A 17263-nucleotide genomic window follows, 5' to 3' on the forward strand; every position below is an offset into this window, starting at 1 on the left:
TACTTTTTTTACTTACTTAATAATATGGATTTTATCCTATGTGTAAAATTGATAGTACATAATTATTTATAAAATTTAAACAGCGATAACTTGCAAAATGATATGATTTTTTGCCAATATAGTTTATTTACAGTGCTCTTCAACATTATTTTACGTTGCACAAACAAATTTTTATCAACACCATCCAGATTCAAATGCTAGATACTACGAAACAGATTTCGTAGATACCAACAAATTACTTGTAAATCTCGATGATCACCAGCAGTTAGCACGCACGACCTACAATGTAAATATTAAATACTTGTTTCTAGCATCAGCTGTAATTGTTTTGCAAATTTCGAAAAAGAACAGTTTTCAAATCTGACTTTTTTAGACGGTGTGCCAACCATAATAGGTATATAATTATCCGTATGATAAAACAAAATCTGAGAGCTTCCAGAAGTTGTAAATAATTTTTTTTCAAACCTTTTATAAATCATTAAAATCAAGGGGGAAAACAGCCTAGGCGTTCAAGATCAGTTTTGTTTAATTGAGATAGATAAAAAGTTGTTTATTTAGGTAAGTTTTACAGATTGTTCCTGAACACTCAAACGCCAAAATTGAAATAGTAACGCACTTTCATCCTTCCTAAGTTTCAAGGGGGAAACGCAGCACACTGCCGAAAAAAAACTCGTTCTCACCTTGGGCCACAACCATCGCGCGACGACAGAGCCTCGAGATCTAAATCTCTTGCGGCGGTCTCGTCTTCGGCATCACACACCCCTCATCTCCTGCTCCGGGCAGTGCCACCACCCCTCTCAAAAGACTACACCGACTATGAGGCTCTTTTACCGTCAAGCTTGAATCAGATGGCGCCAGGGCACGTCGCGGCTGTCATGGCCGTCTCACTCACACAACATTACTTTTCAGTATTGTATGTACATAGGAAATTAAAGTGTAGTGGTAAAGCGCAATATTTGAAATTTTGAAATGAATAAGGAAGACAAGAAAGAATATTATGGGAGCTTCAAAGTTTCAGAATTGAAAAAGCTTTTAAAAGGGAAAGGAGCAAGAGTCAGTGAAAGAAAAGCAGAACTCGTGGACAGGTAAGCCATGACTTGGGAGCGACAAAAATGTTGGTCTCCCAATTGCTTCGAGCCACTTTTTTTTATCACACTATCAGAAGGAAATTTAAATTTCACTTTCTTATCGCAGGATATTACACTGCACTTCATTTTTCCTACTATCTTTAAACGTAAATGCAAACAAAAATTGTCTGCAAACAACAGCAATCATTTACAAAGGTCATGTCTTCTGCTTTTCTCATTACACAGATAGGCTCACGGACACAATACACAACTGTAAATTTGACGGTGTGTAAGTGCAACGGCCATGACAGCCGCGACGTGCCCTGGCGCCATCTGATTCAAGCTTGACGGTAAAAGAGCCTCATACATGCCACGCAACGCTACTCTTCCCCCCTCTCTCACATATACATTTCATTTAATTTTGCATATATACATAACATTCGGCCATCCTTAGAATATTTATGTCTTCACAAATTTTCAAAATAATTTTCGCTTAAGTACAAAGTGAACATAACAACATAAAATTATTATACATATATAATCCTTTAAATAATCAGGTCGTCTTACATTTCGCCTAGGCCGTGATACAGTATTTTCTAAGGACGATAAGTCTTTGTTGTTAGATATTTCTTTATCCCCTACATCATCATTAGGAGTAACAAGCGTTTTATCTAGTTCAAGATTGTTGTTATATAATACTGTGGTATTGTTTTCATCGCTTTCATTTTCGCTACTATCATTCAGGTCTTCATTCAGATTTTCAATTTCTCTTTCCTTATCGTCGTTAGTATGGAAATTTTCTGTTTCATGGCCTTTCCAAATTTTTAATTGGCTTACATGTGGCGTTGTTTCGAAATTTCTATCATTCGATCTATTCAGTTTTTTTACACGGTATGTATCTTTATCGCTTATTTCGCCAACAATATCACCAATGGTCCACCAAAGTTAGGTTGGAGTTTTGTTAAAGTAAGTAGTACCTGTAGCTACAGGATTTCGCTTCATGAAAACGATATTGCCAACATTGTATTTTACGTGTACTCACCGATTTTTATCGTAACGCTCCTTATACCGTAATTGTTCCTTATGAATTCTTTTGAGAACATCTGCCTGAACTAGCGTTGGTGGGATAATATTTCGCAATTTGTGGTCATTTGTCTTATGCGACCTTCATTGAAACGCGGAAGATATCCCAACAAAGCTTCGTACAAGGATTTTCCCGTCGCGACGCTAACAGATGAGTTTATATCGCGAGCGATATTCTGTACCTCCCTATCCCATACATGCTCATTATCGCTGGCCATAATTTTTAACACTGGTATTACAGTTTGGTTAAGGTGTTCTATTAATCCATTCGCTTGCGGATGCCTGCTTGAGTTTAGGGTATGACGAATACCATTCTTAATACAGAATTCTTGAAACGATTGTGACGTAAACGCGGTTCCACGATCAGTTATCAGTCTATCTGGTGCTCCATAGAAATCAACAAACTCGCTCATTTTTTTTGCGGTTATACATCCTGTTACGTTTTTCACGGGCACCAGATAAACGAACTTTACGGCCTTAATCCTATTCGCTTTGAGCGCAATTCGGAAATTTTTTTTTTTTGTTTTTTTTTTTTTTTGTTTGATGGAACGGGGAGGGGAAAATCTTCATAGACACCCCAGCTAATCCGGTGGTAGTGTCGGATTCACCGGGTTGCCTACCGACTAAAAACTAACCTCCCCGCATGGGACAAGTCCGTGAGGACCACTCCCCTAGAAGACAAAAGGGCATAAGAGGAGAAAGAAGAAGGAAAATAACGGAGAATTTCGGAGGCCGACTCGCTCTCGAAGAGATGAGAGGAGGAGGCACTTACGCATCTGGGCGAAGCTCGAATCTTGGCTTGCGCCGGAATAGAGTTAGAGAAGCTTAAATTTTGTGTTATTGTATGTGTGTGTGTGTAGATGTGTAAGTCCGCTGGGTATTGTGTATTTGGAAGCGTACTTGTGATTAGTAGTGTAAGTGTTGTATAGGGTTGAGGCCGTAGAGGATACGGCGGATAGAAGGGTGCTCCTGAGGGGAGCGTACGAATTGAAGTCGCGTTCGTTTCGTCGAGATCATGGAGATGGAGATGATGCATCCGATGGAAGCAGGGGGGATTGAAGACCTAGAGTGTATTGAGGGTCCTCGGGGTTCTGTGCTAGAGCGCAGGGACATCTTATAAGGTCGAAGCGACCGGGTTGGAGGTTCGCGAGTGCGGCGATGGTGGGGTTTGGGTGGTCTGTAATGGAGGTGCAGATTTTAGACGCAAGGACGGGGGCTGCTTGAATTGGAGGGACGATGTTAAACTCCTTGATAATCTGGGTATTCCTGATGTAACACGGAATGCCCAGGACCAAACTCAGTATCTTCATGAAAGGGCCCTGGATGCCCTGTAGTTGGTTTCCCTTTGCAGCTCCCCACGTTGGTATCGTGTAGGTGCTGATGCTCTTGATTATGGCGTTGAAGGTGCGCAGCTTGGTCTTCTGACAGACGGCTTTGTTGTTGAAGAAGGGCTTTAGTTGCAAGAAGGCTCCATATGCCTTTCCGCGGGTGCTGTTGATGTGCCGAACGTACGTGAGTCGACGGTCTAGCGTTACGCCAAGGTACTTGGCGGAGTAGCTCCAGTCGATTTCTACTCCGTTGACCTTTATCTTCTGCAGTTTCTTCCTTAGATATTTCCAGGAGACGAGCATGGCTATAGTCTTTGCCTCGTTTACGACCAGTTTCCCGAGACTATACCAGTTATGGAGAGTGACGATGTGCTCGTTTAGACAGGTGGTGCACCGAGAGTGTTGTTTGGACGTGCAGCTGACCGCGACGTCGTCTGCATATACGTACGTGTTGATGTTTTCGTGCTGGGGCAGGTCGTGGCAAAATATGTTGAAAAGGGTGGGTGAAAGTTTGGAGCCTTGGGGGACTCCGGAGGTTATTGGACGGGGGTCGGAGAGGGAGTCGCCTACTTTAACGCGGATAAATCTGTCTGAGAGGTAAGATTTGACGGTGCCGATGAGGTAGTGTGGAAAACCTAACTGTATAAGCTTGTACAGGAGGCCCTCGTGCCAAACTCTGTCGAAGGCCTGCTGTACATCTAGAAAAGCTATCGCGGTGAAGTTTTTGTGGATGAGGCTATCGGAGAGGTCTTCGGTGACTCTCAGAAGCTGGTGAACTGCCGAATGTCTGGCTCTAAAACCGTACTGCACGTCTGGAAGGATGTTATTTTCCGTGGCGTGCTTGTTTAGGCGGGTGAGAATGACGCTTTCAGTGATTTTACTGGGCGATGAGAGTAGGCTAATGGGTCTGTGGCTCGCGGGGTTGCTGAGGGGTTTTCCCTGAGGGGAAGCAGATGACCGTAGCCACCTTTCACGCAATTGGGAAATAACGAAGGCGCATCACGGCGTTGGTGATGTTGCAAATCGCCGTGATGAATTTTTGAGGAAACATTTTCAGGACGCTATTGGAGATACCGTCACTGCCAGGAGCTTTTCGAGTTTTTAGGGATCGGATGATGCCTCTGATTTCGAAGGGTGTGCAGTGTTCGAAATCTGGATTGTCAAGGACCTGTTGCTGCACCGTGTGGGTGATCCTCGCGTGTTCCTGCGCTAGTTCTTCAGCGCTAAGGTTGGGGGAGCATTGATTTTGCAGCGAATCTGCAAAGATCTCTGCTTTGTCCGAATCTAGCGAGTAGAGTTTGTTCCCTTGTTGAAGGGGGGGAGGGAAGGCCGTTTGTTACGGAGTTTTTCAACGACCTTCCAAGCATTTCTTGGGTGGGACTCTGCCTCGGCTATGAATTTGTTAAATTCCTTGTTTCGGAATTCGAAGACTTTGGATTTGACTTCCCTTGCAAGGGAGTTAAGATGAACTTTAAATTCGGGGGTTCTCCTTTTTTGCCAGAGTTTCTGGACTCTTTTCTTCTCCTTTATGAGACGCAGGAGGTCGCGAGGGAGTTTAAGTGTGTGCTGGGGAGCTGTGGTTGTTGTGGTGGCTTCGTGTGTGCATTTGTTGAGTTCGTCAGTGAATTCGTTTACTGCTATGTCAAGTTCCGTTTGGAACCTGATGGGACGACATTTAAATGGGAAGGATTCGAGGTTATACGCAAGGTGGACCCAGTCTGTGCGGCTGGTGGTGACGGGTATGGTGAGAAGGGATCTTGGGATCTCTAGGTAGACTGGGTTATGGTTGCAAGGGAGGTCTGGGGATGTTCGTGGTTCCGTAGGGATGGTCAAGTTTTTTGTCAGGAATATGTCTAAGATGTCTGGGTCTTGGTCTGGTGAGCTGGGGTAGTGAGTCGGTTCATTCGGAACCTCAATGTTGATGTTGAGGTTGCGCAAGTGTTTGAGGAGGGAACGACCCTTAGGATTTTCGTGTTTGCATCCCCACAATTTGTGCTTGGCGTTTAAATCACCAGCAACTATCGTAGGAATGTTGGAGTCAAACAGCGGGATTATGCATTGGAGGTTTGAATCATCCGTTAAAGGAGAATAGAGGGAGATGATCCTGATGGAGGCAGATGAGGTGGTGTGTACTTCAATGCCGACTGCTTCGCAGTTGGCAGCGTCCGTACTTATGACTCGATGGCGGATGCCCTTGCGTACAAGGATGGCTACTCCACCATGGGATTTTTTGCGTCTGTCACGTCTGTGTACCGTGTAGTTTGGTATGTAGAGTGTTTTTGTGTTGTCTAGGTGTGTTTCAGTGATGCATGCAATGTCGATGTCTTTTGTCTGGAGTATGTGTGTGAGTTCAGTCGTTTTGTGTGTGATGCTGTTCGCGTTCCAGTTGAGTAGCGTAAAGTCTCTGTCTAGCGTGCTGCTGTTCTGTTGCCCTCGAGACCGGACACTCTTTGGTCGAGGCGAGTCAGTAGGGTCATTATTAAGTGGAGGATTGTCTCGGTGGTCGGAGGTGTGTTGAGCAGGGAAGTCGGGGGAGGGGCTCCTGTTCGATGTTGTTGAGAGGATGCCACATTCGCGTATGACATCCCCGGGCGAGTGATGTTTGAGCCTTGGGCTGTTGTCCGAGGGGTGGCTCTCCCAAAAGTGGGAGGAGGGGCAGTACTTTTCTTGGGGGCATGAGCTCCTCTTTGAGGGATTTTTGGACAACCCCGGTAGAAGGCGTGGTGCTCGCCATTGCAATTTGCACAACGAGGGGTGACTTGGTCCTTGTCCTTTTTTGGACACGTTGCAGTGGCGTGGTTTAAGCTGCAGAAACCACAAACGAAGGCCGCACGGCAGTAGGCCGCCGTGTGATTGAATTTTTGGCAGCAACGGCACTGGGGAATGTCGTTTGACTTGCGCTTCTGTTCTACTCTGACAGAAGTGCACCCGAGAGACCTGATGTTGTAGATGTCATGGGATCTGACATCTGACGCATCTAGGTACACAGTGACTAATGACCAAGTTCGGTCACCTTTGGTCATGCGATAGACACGACGGGCGGATGGTACTTTTTCCTGGATCATCTCCAGGATTTCTGCATCCATGTAGCCGATGTTGACTCCACGGATGACGACTATCATTTCACGGTCCTCGTGAAGCTGATGGGTGGTGAATTCGACCTTTTTCTCCTCAAGGTCGTGGACGATACGTCGAAAGCCATCGACATTGTCGGGGTACACGCGTGTACCTTCGAAGGTCGTAATGACGCGGCGAACAGGGATATTCTCCGCGACGAGGGCTTTATTAATCTTGGGCCATAATTTTTGGTCCAAGATTGTGATCAGTGGGGGTGCCTTCTTTTTGGAAGCAATGCTGACTGCCTTCGCGTCATGTTGAGTTTGGTCCTCAAGATGACCATCAAAAGTATTTTTTCCTTTCAGGGAAGAGCTGAGTGGTGACACTTGCGTTGGGGATTTTTCGACCTCCATGTCGAAGAAGTTGGCTGCGGAGTTTCCCGTGTCAGGATCGCGCATGCGCCGTTTTTTCTAGGGTGGCTTTACACTTGGGGAATTCGCTGGGGTGTTTACCGTTTTCGGTAGCGCGGGGAATTACTCAACTTTCTCAGTGGAAGAGTTTTTGAGATTAAGGGGGTCACTGTTTCCTGGGGACGGAATTATAAGGCTCGGGCCTTCTATGAGCGGGATTTTAGCTGTGTGAGGGGATTTCGCAAGGAGTACTGCGATGGTCGCATCTTTCTCCTCGTTGGGGGCTTTTAAAGAATTTATCAGCTGGATGGAATTTTCCAGCTGAACTGAGTACTCACTCGCTACTTTCTCCAAGTACTCGATCCTCTGTTTTTGTTTCTCGAGTTCTTTGGCGATTGCAGGGGGCACAGCTGTGTCCCAGGAGAGCGGGCTGCGTTCCCGCTGAGAGTTCTGTCGGTTGACACGGAGGTCTCGGCTCTTCAGCTCGAGGGATCGCTGGTTCATTGGCCGGCTGACTGACATGTCAGACACTGCGGGGAACTGTGCACTATTGTCACTTGCACGATCACTTGCACTACTTAGCGCGGACATCTCGGAAGATGATGAGTCTATTTCCTCTAACAGCGCGTCGAAGGAATTAGTCACACTGACTTGAAATTGTGGATTATCCACAGTGCTCATTTTTTGGCTGTGCCCTAGTGAAGGGCTAGCCAATTGGGCCACCCCTGAGGGCGGCGTGTATGCGGGTGTATAATTTAGCGGAAACACAGTCGCGTGGCGCGACTAAATCGCGTTTACGGAAAGAGAAAGAGGTAGCCCTGAAAAGGGCCGTTTAGAGAGAACTCAAGTCTGAGTAAGAGAGATGCGTAACGGGCGTGCGCAGAAAGCGTGCGTTCGGTACGAGCGCTCTAGCGAGACTCGCAATTCGGAAATCGCGCCCCCACTGGAGACTTTGAGAACGATTAGTCGTCATTACCCGAACAGAAATTGAGTTCAGGCACTGAACAGGTCCTGGACAGGTGCCTGAGCTGCCTGCGTAGGTCCTGCTCAGGCAGTATTGGAATTTTATCCAACGATGTGCACAGGACCTGCTCAGGCTCCTGCACAGGCAGCCTTAGCTCAGGCAACCTGGACAAATATAATCTAGTCCTGAACTGACTTTTACACAATTAAATAGTAAGGTTACGTTACATAAAAGAATGTTTTGAAACAGAGATGTTGATTTCAGTAAAGTTATACAGCACTGCCTTGTTCGAGGGTATTTTACATTGTAGTACCCCGATTCTTCGCCAGATGACGCCACAGTTCAGAAATTTTTGTACAAAAAGTGCGAAAATCGAAATGGAGCGCTACCGCTCACTCGACTTTCTCTGCTTACTTTTTTATTCCCTTTTCGGCGCCTGGTGACGTTACACAGTATGAGTTCTCCAAGTTCACTTAAAAGAAAACGAGCGCAACTCCTGCAGGAGCTCGGGGAGGTTGATAGCAGACTCGACACCTTCCAGAACGGGGAAGAGAAAGACCTTCAATATGAGGGTAGGTTCTTTTGCTCGTTTCCTTTCGTTTTTTGTCCTTATGTTCTAGCCACGCGGTGGAAGCCATTTTGGTCCTTAGGCTGGACGGGTTTCTTTATATATATAGTTATTTATAGGATCGATTTCCAAGGCTAACCGAGGACAGAAACCAATATGAAAGAAGTTAACTTCTAATCACGGGACGATCGGTAGTTATTCGGAGTCATGGTCAATCAGCCTACCGAGCTACGGTGGTTAATCGAGACGGTATGATTTTTTCTAATACGACTGTCATCGTTCGGTTGCAGATGTGCTGAAGGCCCTGGGGGGCGACGGCGCGGATGGCGATGCAGCCAATGAGCAGGCTCAAGGCAATGAAGGAGAAGAGAAGAACCAGGTGGATGAAACGGAACTGTTTCTAGGCAAAGACCCATCGAAGGCTGCGGATATAAGTCGGAAAAATGGGACAAAGCCATAGCTACGCGAGTAAGTCAGTGGTTAATCACAGGCTTGCCCAAGGAGGAGAAGGAGAATCTCCTGGCGGGTATACCTCTTAAAGGCAGTTTAGCTCTTGAACCTCCTCAACTCAACCCTGAGTTGGCCGCTAGCATGTCAGCCAGCGCGGTAGCTAAGGATAACCATTTCCGCGAGCACCAAAGATCAGTCGCAGCGTCGCTCTCAGTTGCAACTTCAGCGTTTTCTCTAATCAGCTTAAGATTTGATACGTCCCCAGAGAAAACATGACTCCTGACAAGTCTTGCGCAGTCAATGAAAATCTCCGCTGATCTCTTTTACAACCTTAACCTTTCAAGAAAGGTCTATATAGTCGGCCCTCTGGACAAGAGGATGCAAAAGGTTCTCAAAGAGGTTAAGTCGACAAAATGGTTATTCGGAGATGATGTAAAGGGCCTCATCGAAGGGGCTAAAACAGTGGACAAGGTGGCAAAGGACCTTAATCCGAAGCCGAGGACGCCGCTGTCCTAGAACAACCAGAACCGTTTAAACGGGAAAAGCTCCTACGTCGGACGAGAGGGACGGAGGGGCTTCCAACCTTATCGCCACCAAGCTTCATCTACCTCTCGCCATCCATACCGTCCGAGCAGCCCCAGGTCCCGGCCAGCGAAAGGGAGGTACACACAAACTCAACCTCAGAGGTTGAGACGTTAAATCAGGTAAATACTGCGGGACGTTTAAAATTTTTCGCAACTATTTGGTCGAAAATAACGCCTGACAATTGGGTGTTGGCGGCCATAAATGGATATAAATTAGACCTAATGCATGAGCCCAATCAAGAAGCAGAGCCATCCCTTTTCGTGGTAGGCGCGGAAGCTTTCACTGAAGTCGAGTTAACACTAGATAAAATGTTAAGGTCGGAAGCAGTGGGAAGGTGCAATGAAGTTAACGGTCAGTTTCTTTCTCCGTTCTTTTTGGTGCCAAAGAAAGACGGCGCATCACGGTTTGTTTTGAATTTGAAGAAGCTTAATAAATTTATTAACGTTTTGCACTTTAAGATGGAGGATATACGCACGGCATTAAATGTTTTGATTCCGGGGGATTGGATGGCAAAGGTGGACTTGAAAGACGCGTATCACGCGGTGCCAATACATGTCGAGCATAGAAGGTTTCTGAGATTTCGTTTTAAAGGGGAGATCTTTGAATTTAAAGTGTTACCCTTTGGTTTAGCATCAGCCCCATGGGTCTTCACAAAATTAATTAAACCGATACTTGCGCATCTACGAAAGCAAGGCATTCGCGTGGTAGCATATTTAGACGATTTTCTAGTATTTGGAGAATCGTTTGAAATATGCAAAAGAAATTGTGACATATTACGCAGTCTTTTGTCATCATTAGGTTTTCTCGTAAATGTCGGTAAAAGCATTTTGGTTCCGTGTAGACAAATTACTTTCTTAGGTTTAATAATTGACTCTGTTGAAATGCGGCTTCTTTTGTCCCAGGAGAGGAGGTTAAATATAAAAGCATATGCAAGAAGACTAAGAGAGACTTCTAAAGTGGCATTAGAAGATGTTATAAGTCAATTCAATTTATGTACACTGTAGGCAGAGAGCACATGTATAGTATATGGTGTACATGGATAGCTATATATATTGCGGTGTAGTGTAGTGTTTCCATTACTCTAGTCAGTCCGCGTTTAGCTGTGCTCGCAGTCACTTGTAAGCCCTTATCCCATATATATATAATAAAGTATATTTGAATACACGTGTCCGTACTACCTAGAATTTTACCTTCTCGTTGCCCACACACGTACACACATGCACTCATGGCTTCCTAATCCTGCTACAGGTTATGGGCCTTTAGTTACAAAGGAGTTCATTTGTGTTGTGTTAAAAGAATTTGGGCTTGCGTAAGTGTAGTAAGCACGTGTCCGTCGGATAATGTCGAATCGAGCACAGCACGTGAGTTTTGCTCAACCCGTTCCGTTGTTAACGGGCCGTGATAATTTTCAAACATGGTCGATAGCCATGAAAGCATATTTACAACACGAAGAACTGTGGGACACGATAAAACCGTCAACTCCCGATGGCGCCGTCTCCACTGATGCCAAAAAGGTCATGAAAGCAAAGGCTAAAATCACGCTTTCCGTCGACCCCGTCGTATATGTACATCTGCAAGGAGCTACAACAGCCGCCGAGGCTTGGACGAAGCTAGAGAAAGCTTACGCGGACACAGGTATTTCGCGCCGAGTGAGTCTTCTTATTGAGCTCACTACCACTAAGTTGACGGACTGTGAATCCGAAGAAAGTTATGTAAATGCAATAATCATGACAGCACAAAAATTAAGAGGTGCAGGAATGGATATCCCGGATGAATGGATCGGAGCATTGTTGTTGGCCGGATTGCCAAACGAATTTCAGCCCATGATAATGGCACTAGAGAATTCTAATACAACGATTTCGTCGGACTTGGTTAAATCTAAAATACTTCAAGAAGTTAAGTGGCATGCAAATGCAAACTCGATACAAAGCAGTTTTTTCTCGCGTGCTAATAAAACCGAAAATCGGGATGGATCACGAACAGATATTAAGAAAATACGGTGCTATAATTGTAACGGTTTTGGACATTATTCGCGGAATTGCTCAAAACCAAGGAAGAAGAAAAATCAAGCTAATGTAACAGAGGCCAGTGATGATGAAAGCTTTACCTGTTCGAACTTGGCTTTAGCCGCAATAGATAATAACAGTGAGGACGACTGGATTGTTGACTCCGGAGCATCGAGACATATGTGCTGTAATCAAAACTTAGTCGAAAACATACGTCCGAGTGAAATTCCGAGTATAACAGCAGCAAACAAACAGAAAATAAGCGTAGCCGGCGAAGGTCAAGCACATCTAAATGTATACAACGGCTCGACTAGTAGTAGAATTAACTTGCTCAAGGTGCTTCATGTTCCCAACCTTAGCTCAAATTTGTTGTCCGTTGGAAGTTTAGTTAAAAGTGGTTTCAAAGTGACCTTTGAAAACTCAATATGTGAAATAGCAAAAGGAAATCACGTAATAGCCAATGGCTATTTAACAAATAGTGGAATATTTAAATTAGGCAAAGACTGTGTGGCAAACAATCTGGCGTCTGATTCAAGTGAAAATATATCTGCATTTAAAGCTGAAAGTTTTGATCTGTGGCATAGGCGATTAGGACATTTAAATACCGATTATATGTGTAAACTAAAAAAGGGTGCTGCCATAGGAGTACAGTTTTCTGTACCAGCGCACGTTGATAAATGCGAAACTTGTGTTTATGGCAAGCATGCAAAAAAACCCTTCAAGCCTAGTGACAGCAGAGCAGCCGGCGTGTTGGATTTAATTCACTCAGACTTGTGCCAAATAGATGCCGCATCCGTAAGTGGTTCAAAGTATTTTTTGACGTTTCTAGATGACCATAGCAGAAAAGCATTCGTGTATTTTTTGAAGTCCAAGGATCAGGTACCGGACATTTTTATACACTTCAAAAATTTAGTTGAAAATGAAACTGAAAAAAAAATAAAAATACTGAGAACAGACAACGGAAGAGAGTACGTCAATAAAAGGCTCAAGGAAATCTTGGATCAAGCAGGAATCCAACACCAAACAAGCATTCCTTATAATGCACAACAGAATGGCAGAGCCGAGCGACTTAACCGGACCTTAATGGATAAAGCTCGCTGCATGCTGATTGATTCTGGTTTGGATAAACTCTTTTGGGCTGAAGCTGTTGCTGCTGCAACTCATTTAACGAATCGCTCACCCAAAACCAGCTTATGTGGACTCACTCCAGAGGAAATTTGGACAAAAAAAACACCAAATTTATCTTATCTGAAGGTCTTTGGCTCCAAAGCTTTGGCACACATACCTCAACAGTTTAGAACTAAAATGGACCCCAAGCCCATCAACTGTTACATGTTGGGATATAGCTCTGGACAAAAAGGTTACAAGCTTTGGGACATTGCCAATAAAAAGATATTTTACTCCAGAGATGTAGTGTTTTTTGAAGAAAACGAACGTAAAAAACAAGTGACCAAGACTAGCATTTTATTACCCACTCAAGAGGAAGAACTTACAGATAACAATGATTTCATAGATGCGGAACCTTTTACTGAACCACATTGCCAGGACCCTACACTAACTTCAGATGAAAGTTCAGATGAGGGACTTGTTGAGTCTCCTAAGCCTAGAACTTCCAGGCCCAAAAACAAACCCAAGTACTTGGATGATTACTATCTTTTTTCAGCGAATATATCATCTGAGCCCAAGGATTTCAAAGAGGCCCAAAGTTCACCAGAGGCTGCTCAATGGCAACAAGCTATGCTGGAAGAACTGAAGTCAATCAACAAGTCTGGCACTTGGAAATTGTGTGATTTGCCTCAAGGTAAAAATATAATTTCGACAAAATGGGTATTCAAAAAAAAACCGGACATCAAGAATGGCACTAAATACAAGGCCAGACTGGTTGCTAGAGGATTCTCTCAAGTCAAAGGAGTTGATTTTGATGAGACGTATTCACCGGTAATCAGGTATACAACTCTCAGATTGTTGTTTGCTTGCGCAGCGAGATATAATTTAGAGATTCACCACTGGGATATTGAAACTGCCTTTTTACATGGCGATTTACAAGAAGAAATATATCTTCAGCAGCCAGACGGATTTATAGATAAGGAATCACCAAACAAGGTCTACAAATTGTCTAGAGCCATCTATGGATTAAAACAAGGGAGCAGAGCCTGGAACCAAAAGTTAGATGAAGTTTTAAAAGGCATGAATCTTTCAAGATCTAAATATGATCTTTGCTTGTATTACTATATAAGAAATACTGTCATTTTCCTTTTGGGAGTTTTTGTCGATGACATCCTGGTCTTCACGAACAGCAAATTACACTTGAATTCGTGCAAAGAATTTTTAATGGCTACTTTCCCACTAAAGGATCTTGGCGAAGCAAAAAAATGTTTAGGCATCAACATAACACGAGACAAATCAAAAGGAAAAATTTGGTTGGACCAGACTGAGTACATAGAGCAGGTTCTTGCAAGATTCTCTATGGACACCTGTAATCCTTCGGCGACTCCAATCGAACCTGGTCACATGCCTAAAACAGACTTGTCACCAAAGTCAAGAGAAGAGATTGAAAAACTTGCAAAAATTCCTTACCAGAATGCAGTCGGGGCAATCATGTATGCCTACCAAGCTACAAGACCAGACTTGGGCTTTGCAGTAAGCACTGCAAGTAAATTCAACAACAGCTACACCAGGGAACATTGGAATATAGTGAAGAGGATTTTAAGGTATCTCCAAGGGACCAAAAACTACAAACTTGAATTCAGCCGAGATAAAGATGACATAATTCAAGGTTACTCTGATGCCAGTTGGAGCACTGATCCAGATGATCTTAGATCAGTCACAGGATACATCTTTACACTCCAGGGCGGTGCAATTAGTTGGATATCCAAGAGACAAACTACAATTGCACAGTCAAGCGGAGAAGCTGAATTCATGGCTCTAACATCAGCAGTTCAAGAGGGTCTTTGGCTAAAAAGATTAGCCGAAGAAATTTACATGCAAGAAGCTCAGCCCATTCCAGTTTTATGTGACAACACCAGTGCAATTGAATTAGCAAAAAATGAGAATTATAGTGCTCGTACTAAACATATTGACAGAAGGTTTTTCTTTATTAAATCAAAAATTGAGTCAAACGAAGTAGACTTAAAACATATACCTTCGGTCAATATGTTGGCTGACTCTTTAACTAAATCTGTTCCTAAAGATAAAATTATAAAATTTGTAGAGGGCATAGGTTTATCATAATTTTGATTGCTTATAATTCGTTTGCTATAATTGCTTATAATGCGTTTATATTTCTTATTATATTTCCTATATTTGGTTTATATTTGGTTTATATTTCTTTTGTATTTTCATAAGTTTGAATTGTGGAAGGGTGTTATAAGTCAATTCAATTTATGTACACTGTAGGCAGAGAGCACATGTATAGTATATGGTGTACATGGATAGCTATATATATTGCGGTGTAGTGTAGTGTTTCCATTACTCTAGTCAGTCCGCGTTTAGCTGTGCTCGCAGTCACTTGTAAGCCCTAAACCCATATATATATAATAAAGTATATTTGAATACACGTGTCCGTACTACCTAGAATTTTACCTTCTCGTTGCCCACACACGTACACACATGCACTCATGGCTTCCTAATCCTGCTACAGAAGATTTAGCTAGATTAGTTGGTATATTGGTGTCAATCTGTCCTGCAGTTGCATATGGCTGGTTATTCTATAAAAAACTTGAAAGGTTGAAGCAGGTCGCTGTGGCTAGACAGGGGTTCGCTAAGAAAATGGTAATTAAATTGTCATTGAGGGCCATGGATGATCTGGCCTGGTGGGAAGATAACATTATGAAGGCAGAAAACAAAATTAGGAGCTTAGCTTTCGATAAAGTCATTTTTTCGGATGCTTCCACAACTGGCTGGGGGGCTACCTGTGGTAGAAGCTCAGCCCACGGTTTCTGGTCAGCGTCAAAAAAAGAGAATCACATTAATTTCCTAGAGATCAAGGCTGCCTTTTTAGCTTTAAAATCTTTTGCTGATTCTTGGACAGACAACCACATTTTGTTACGCATTGATAACATCTCAGCTTTAGCGTACATCAACAAAATGGGGAGCATTAAGCACCAGGAGCTTAATGATTTAGCGAGGGAGCTCTGGCTGTGGTGTATGCGGCGCAAAATATGGGTTTTTGCAGAATACGTCGCGTCGGCAGATAATCCGGCCGACGAAGGGTCTAGAATTACTAATTTAGATACTGAATGGGAATTGTCGGAGGAAGCCTTTCAGGAAATATGCACTACCTTTAGGTATCCTATCGTGGATCTGTTCGAAACCAGAGTCAATCGTAAATGTCGCAAGTATTGCTCATGGGAGAGAGACCCAGGGGCGTGGGTCATTAACGCACTTTCTATTTCCTGGAAGGAAGAGTTCTGGTACGCGTTTCCCCCTTCTCTTTAATAGCAAAAGTGTTGAGAAAAATCAGAGAGGAAGGCTCATGTGGAGTGATTGTGATTCCTTTATGGCCGTCGCAACCATGGTATCCTGGGTTTTGCCAACTCCTTGTGGCTGACCCTATTGTATGAAAGCCCGCTAAGCATCTGCTTCTGTCTCCTTGCAGAACGAGAACGCATCCTCTAGCTTCGGACCTTACCCTGGTGGCAGGTCTTGTATCAGGCAGGCCTTTGAACGACTGGGCCTGGGAGCAGAAACGGTGAACATTATGATGACGTCGGTGGCTGACAGCACGATCAAGCAATATAGCACTGCACTCAAGTATTGGTGGGAGTATTGTGTCAAGTCAAGATTGGACCCATATTTAGCAGAGGAACACTCCTTGTTAGACTGCCTAACCAAAAAATTTTTAGAGGGAGCAGCTTACGGCACATTGACATCGTTTCGTGCTGCGGTTTCTTAAATTAGCTCTCATGATTGGGCGAATTCGGCGGCACTGAATAGATTTTTTAAAGGTGTTTTTAGATCGAAACCCACGGCTCCAAAATATGCAGCTACCTGGGATGTTGCTTCAGTTTTGGAGCTGCTCGAGTCATGGGGTGCATGTGAGTCTCTAGATCTACGGAGGCTTACCCTTAAGCTAGCAATGCTCTTAGCACTCGGTTCGGCCTTTAGGGTACAGTCCTTAGTCTTTCTCAAGTTAGAGAATATTAAGTTTAAAGAATCTGCTGTAGAGGTGACCATTCCTGATTTCACCAAGACATCAAGGCCTGGAGCGCATCAACCTTACGCGAGATTCCCTGAGTTTCAGAACAAACAACTATATATAGCCACCGCTTTGCGATGCTATATTGATAAGACAGCTAATGTCAGAGGAAAGTGTTCGCAGCTTCTAATTTCCTTTCAGCCGCCGCACGGAGCAGTAACACCAAACACAGTGAGCCGCTGGCTCAGACTGGTCATGAAGGAAGCAGGGGTGGAGGAGCAATATACCGCTCACTCCACTAGGCATGCTTCGACATCCGCAGCTCTGTGACGAGGTGTCAGTGTGAACGCGATTAAAAGCGCGGCGGGATGGTTGGAGAAATCGGTTATTTTTAATAAGTTTTACAACAGACAGATTAAACAGCCTGATGGCAACTTTGTATTGGCAGTGATAGATAATGGGAGCGGTAGCTCTCTAGATTGTACGAGATTTTCTTAGTTTTATAGTTTGCTGCAAAAGCATGTTCTGACGATCGCCGCCAGCCTTTGAAAGCTGTCGACCAGATTGTACTTTATGTACCTGATCAACTCATTGAATAAAAATTATTG

The 17263-nt window shown here is 44.0% G+C and overlaps 1 protein-coding gene across 1 annotated transcript; it reads left to right on the top strand.

Moving 5' to 3' along the window:
* Window positions 1–15127: 15127 nt before the first annotated feature.
* LOC106637664 (uncharacterized) lies at window positions 15128–16985 on the top strand. The gene is made up of 3 exons (XM_089597941.1): window positions 15128–15835; window positions 16116–16390; window positions 16475–16985. The coding sequence occupies exons 1-3, from the start codon at window positions 15128–15130 to the stop codon at window positions 16983–16985; spliced, it is 1494 nt and encodes a 497-aa protein (XP_089454067.1).
* The last annotated feature ends 278 nt before the right edge of the window (window positions 16986–17263 follow it).

This window comes from Copidosoma floridanum, unplaced genomic scaffold (genome assembly GCF_036245765.1).
Source record: "Copidosoma floridanum isolate Cflo_tuat_1 unplaced genomic scaffold, Cflo_Japanese_pri ptg000040l, whole genome shotgun sequence".
Lineage (NCBI taxonomy): Eukaryota > Metazoa > Arthropoda > Insecta > Hymenoptera > Encyrtidae > Copidosoma > Copidosoma floridanum.

What these genes read in the sequence shown, in the direction of transcription:
- LOC106637664 (XM_089597941.1), top strand. Translation starts at nt 15,128, where the DNA reads ATGCACTCATGGCTTCCTAATCCTGCTACAGAAGATTTAGCTAGATTA. An exon ending in TGGATCTGTTCGAAACCAGA is followed by an intron (nt 15,836 to 16,115) that starts GTCAATCGTAAA and finishes GTCTCCTTGCAG; the next exon opens with AACGAGAACGCATCCTCTAG. An exon ending in GCTTACGGCACATTGACATC is followed by an intron (nt 16,391 to 16,474) that starts GTTTCGTGCTGC and finishes AGGTGTTTTTAG; the next exon opens with ATCGAAACCCACGGCTCCAA.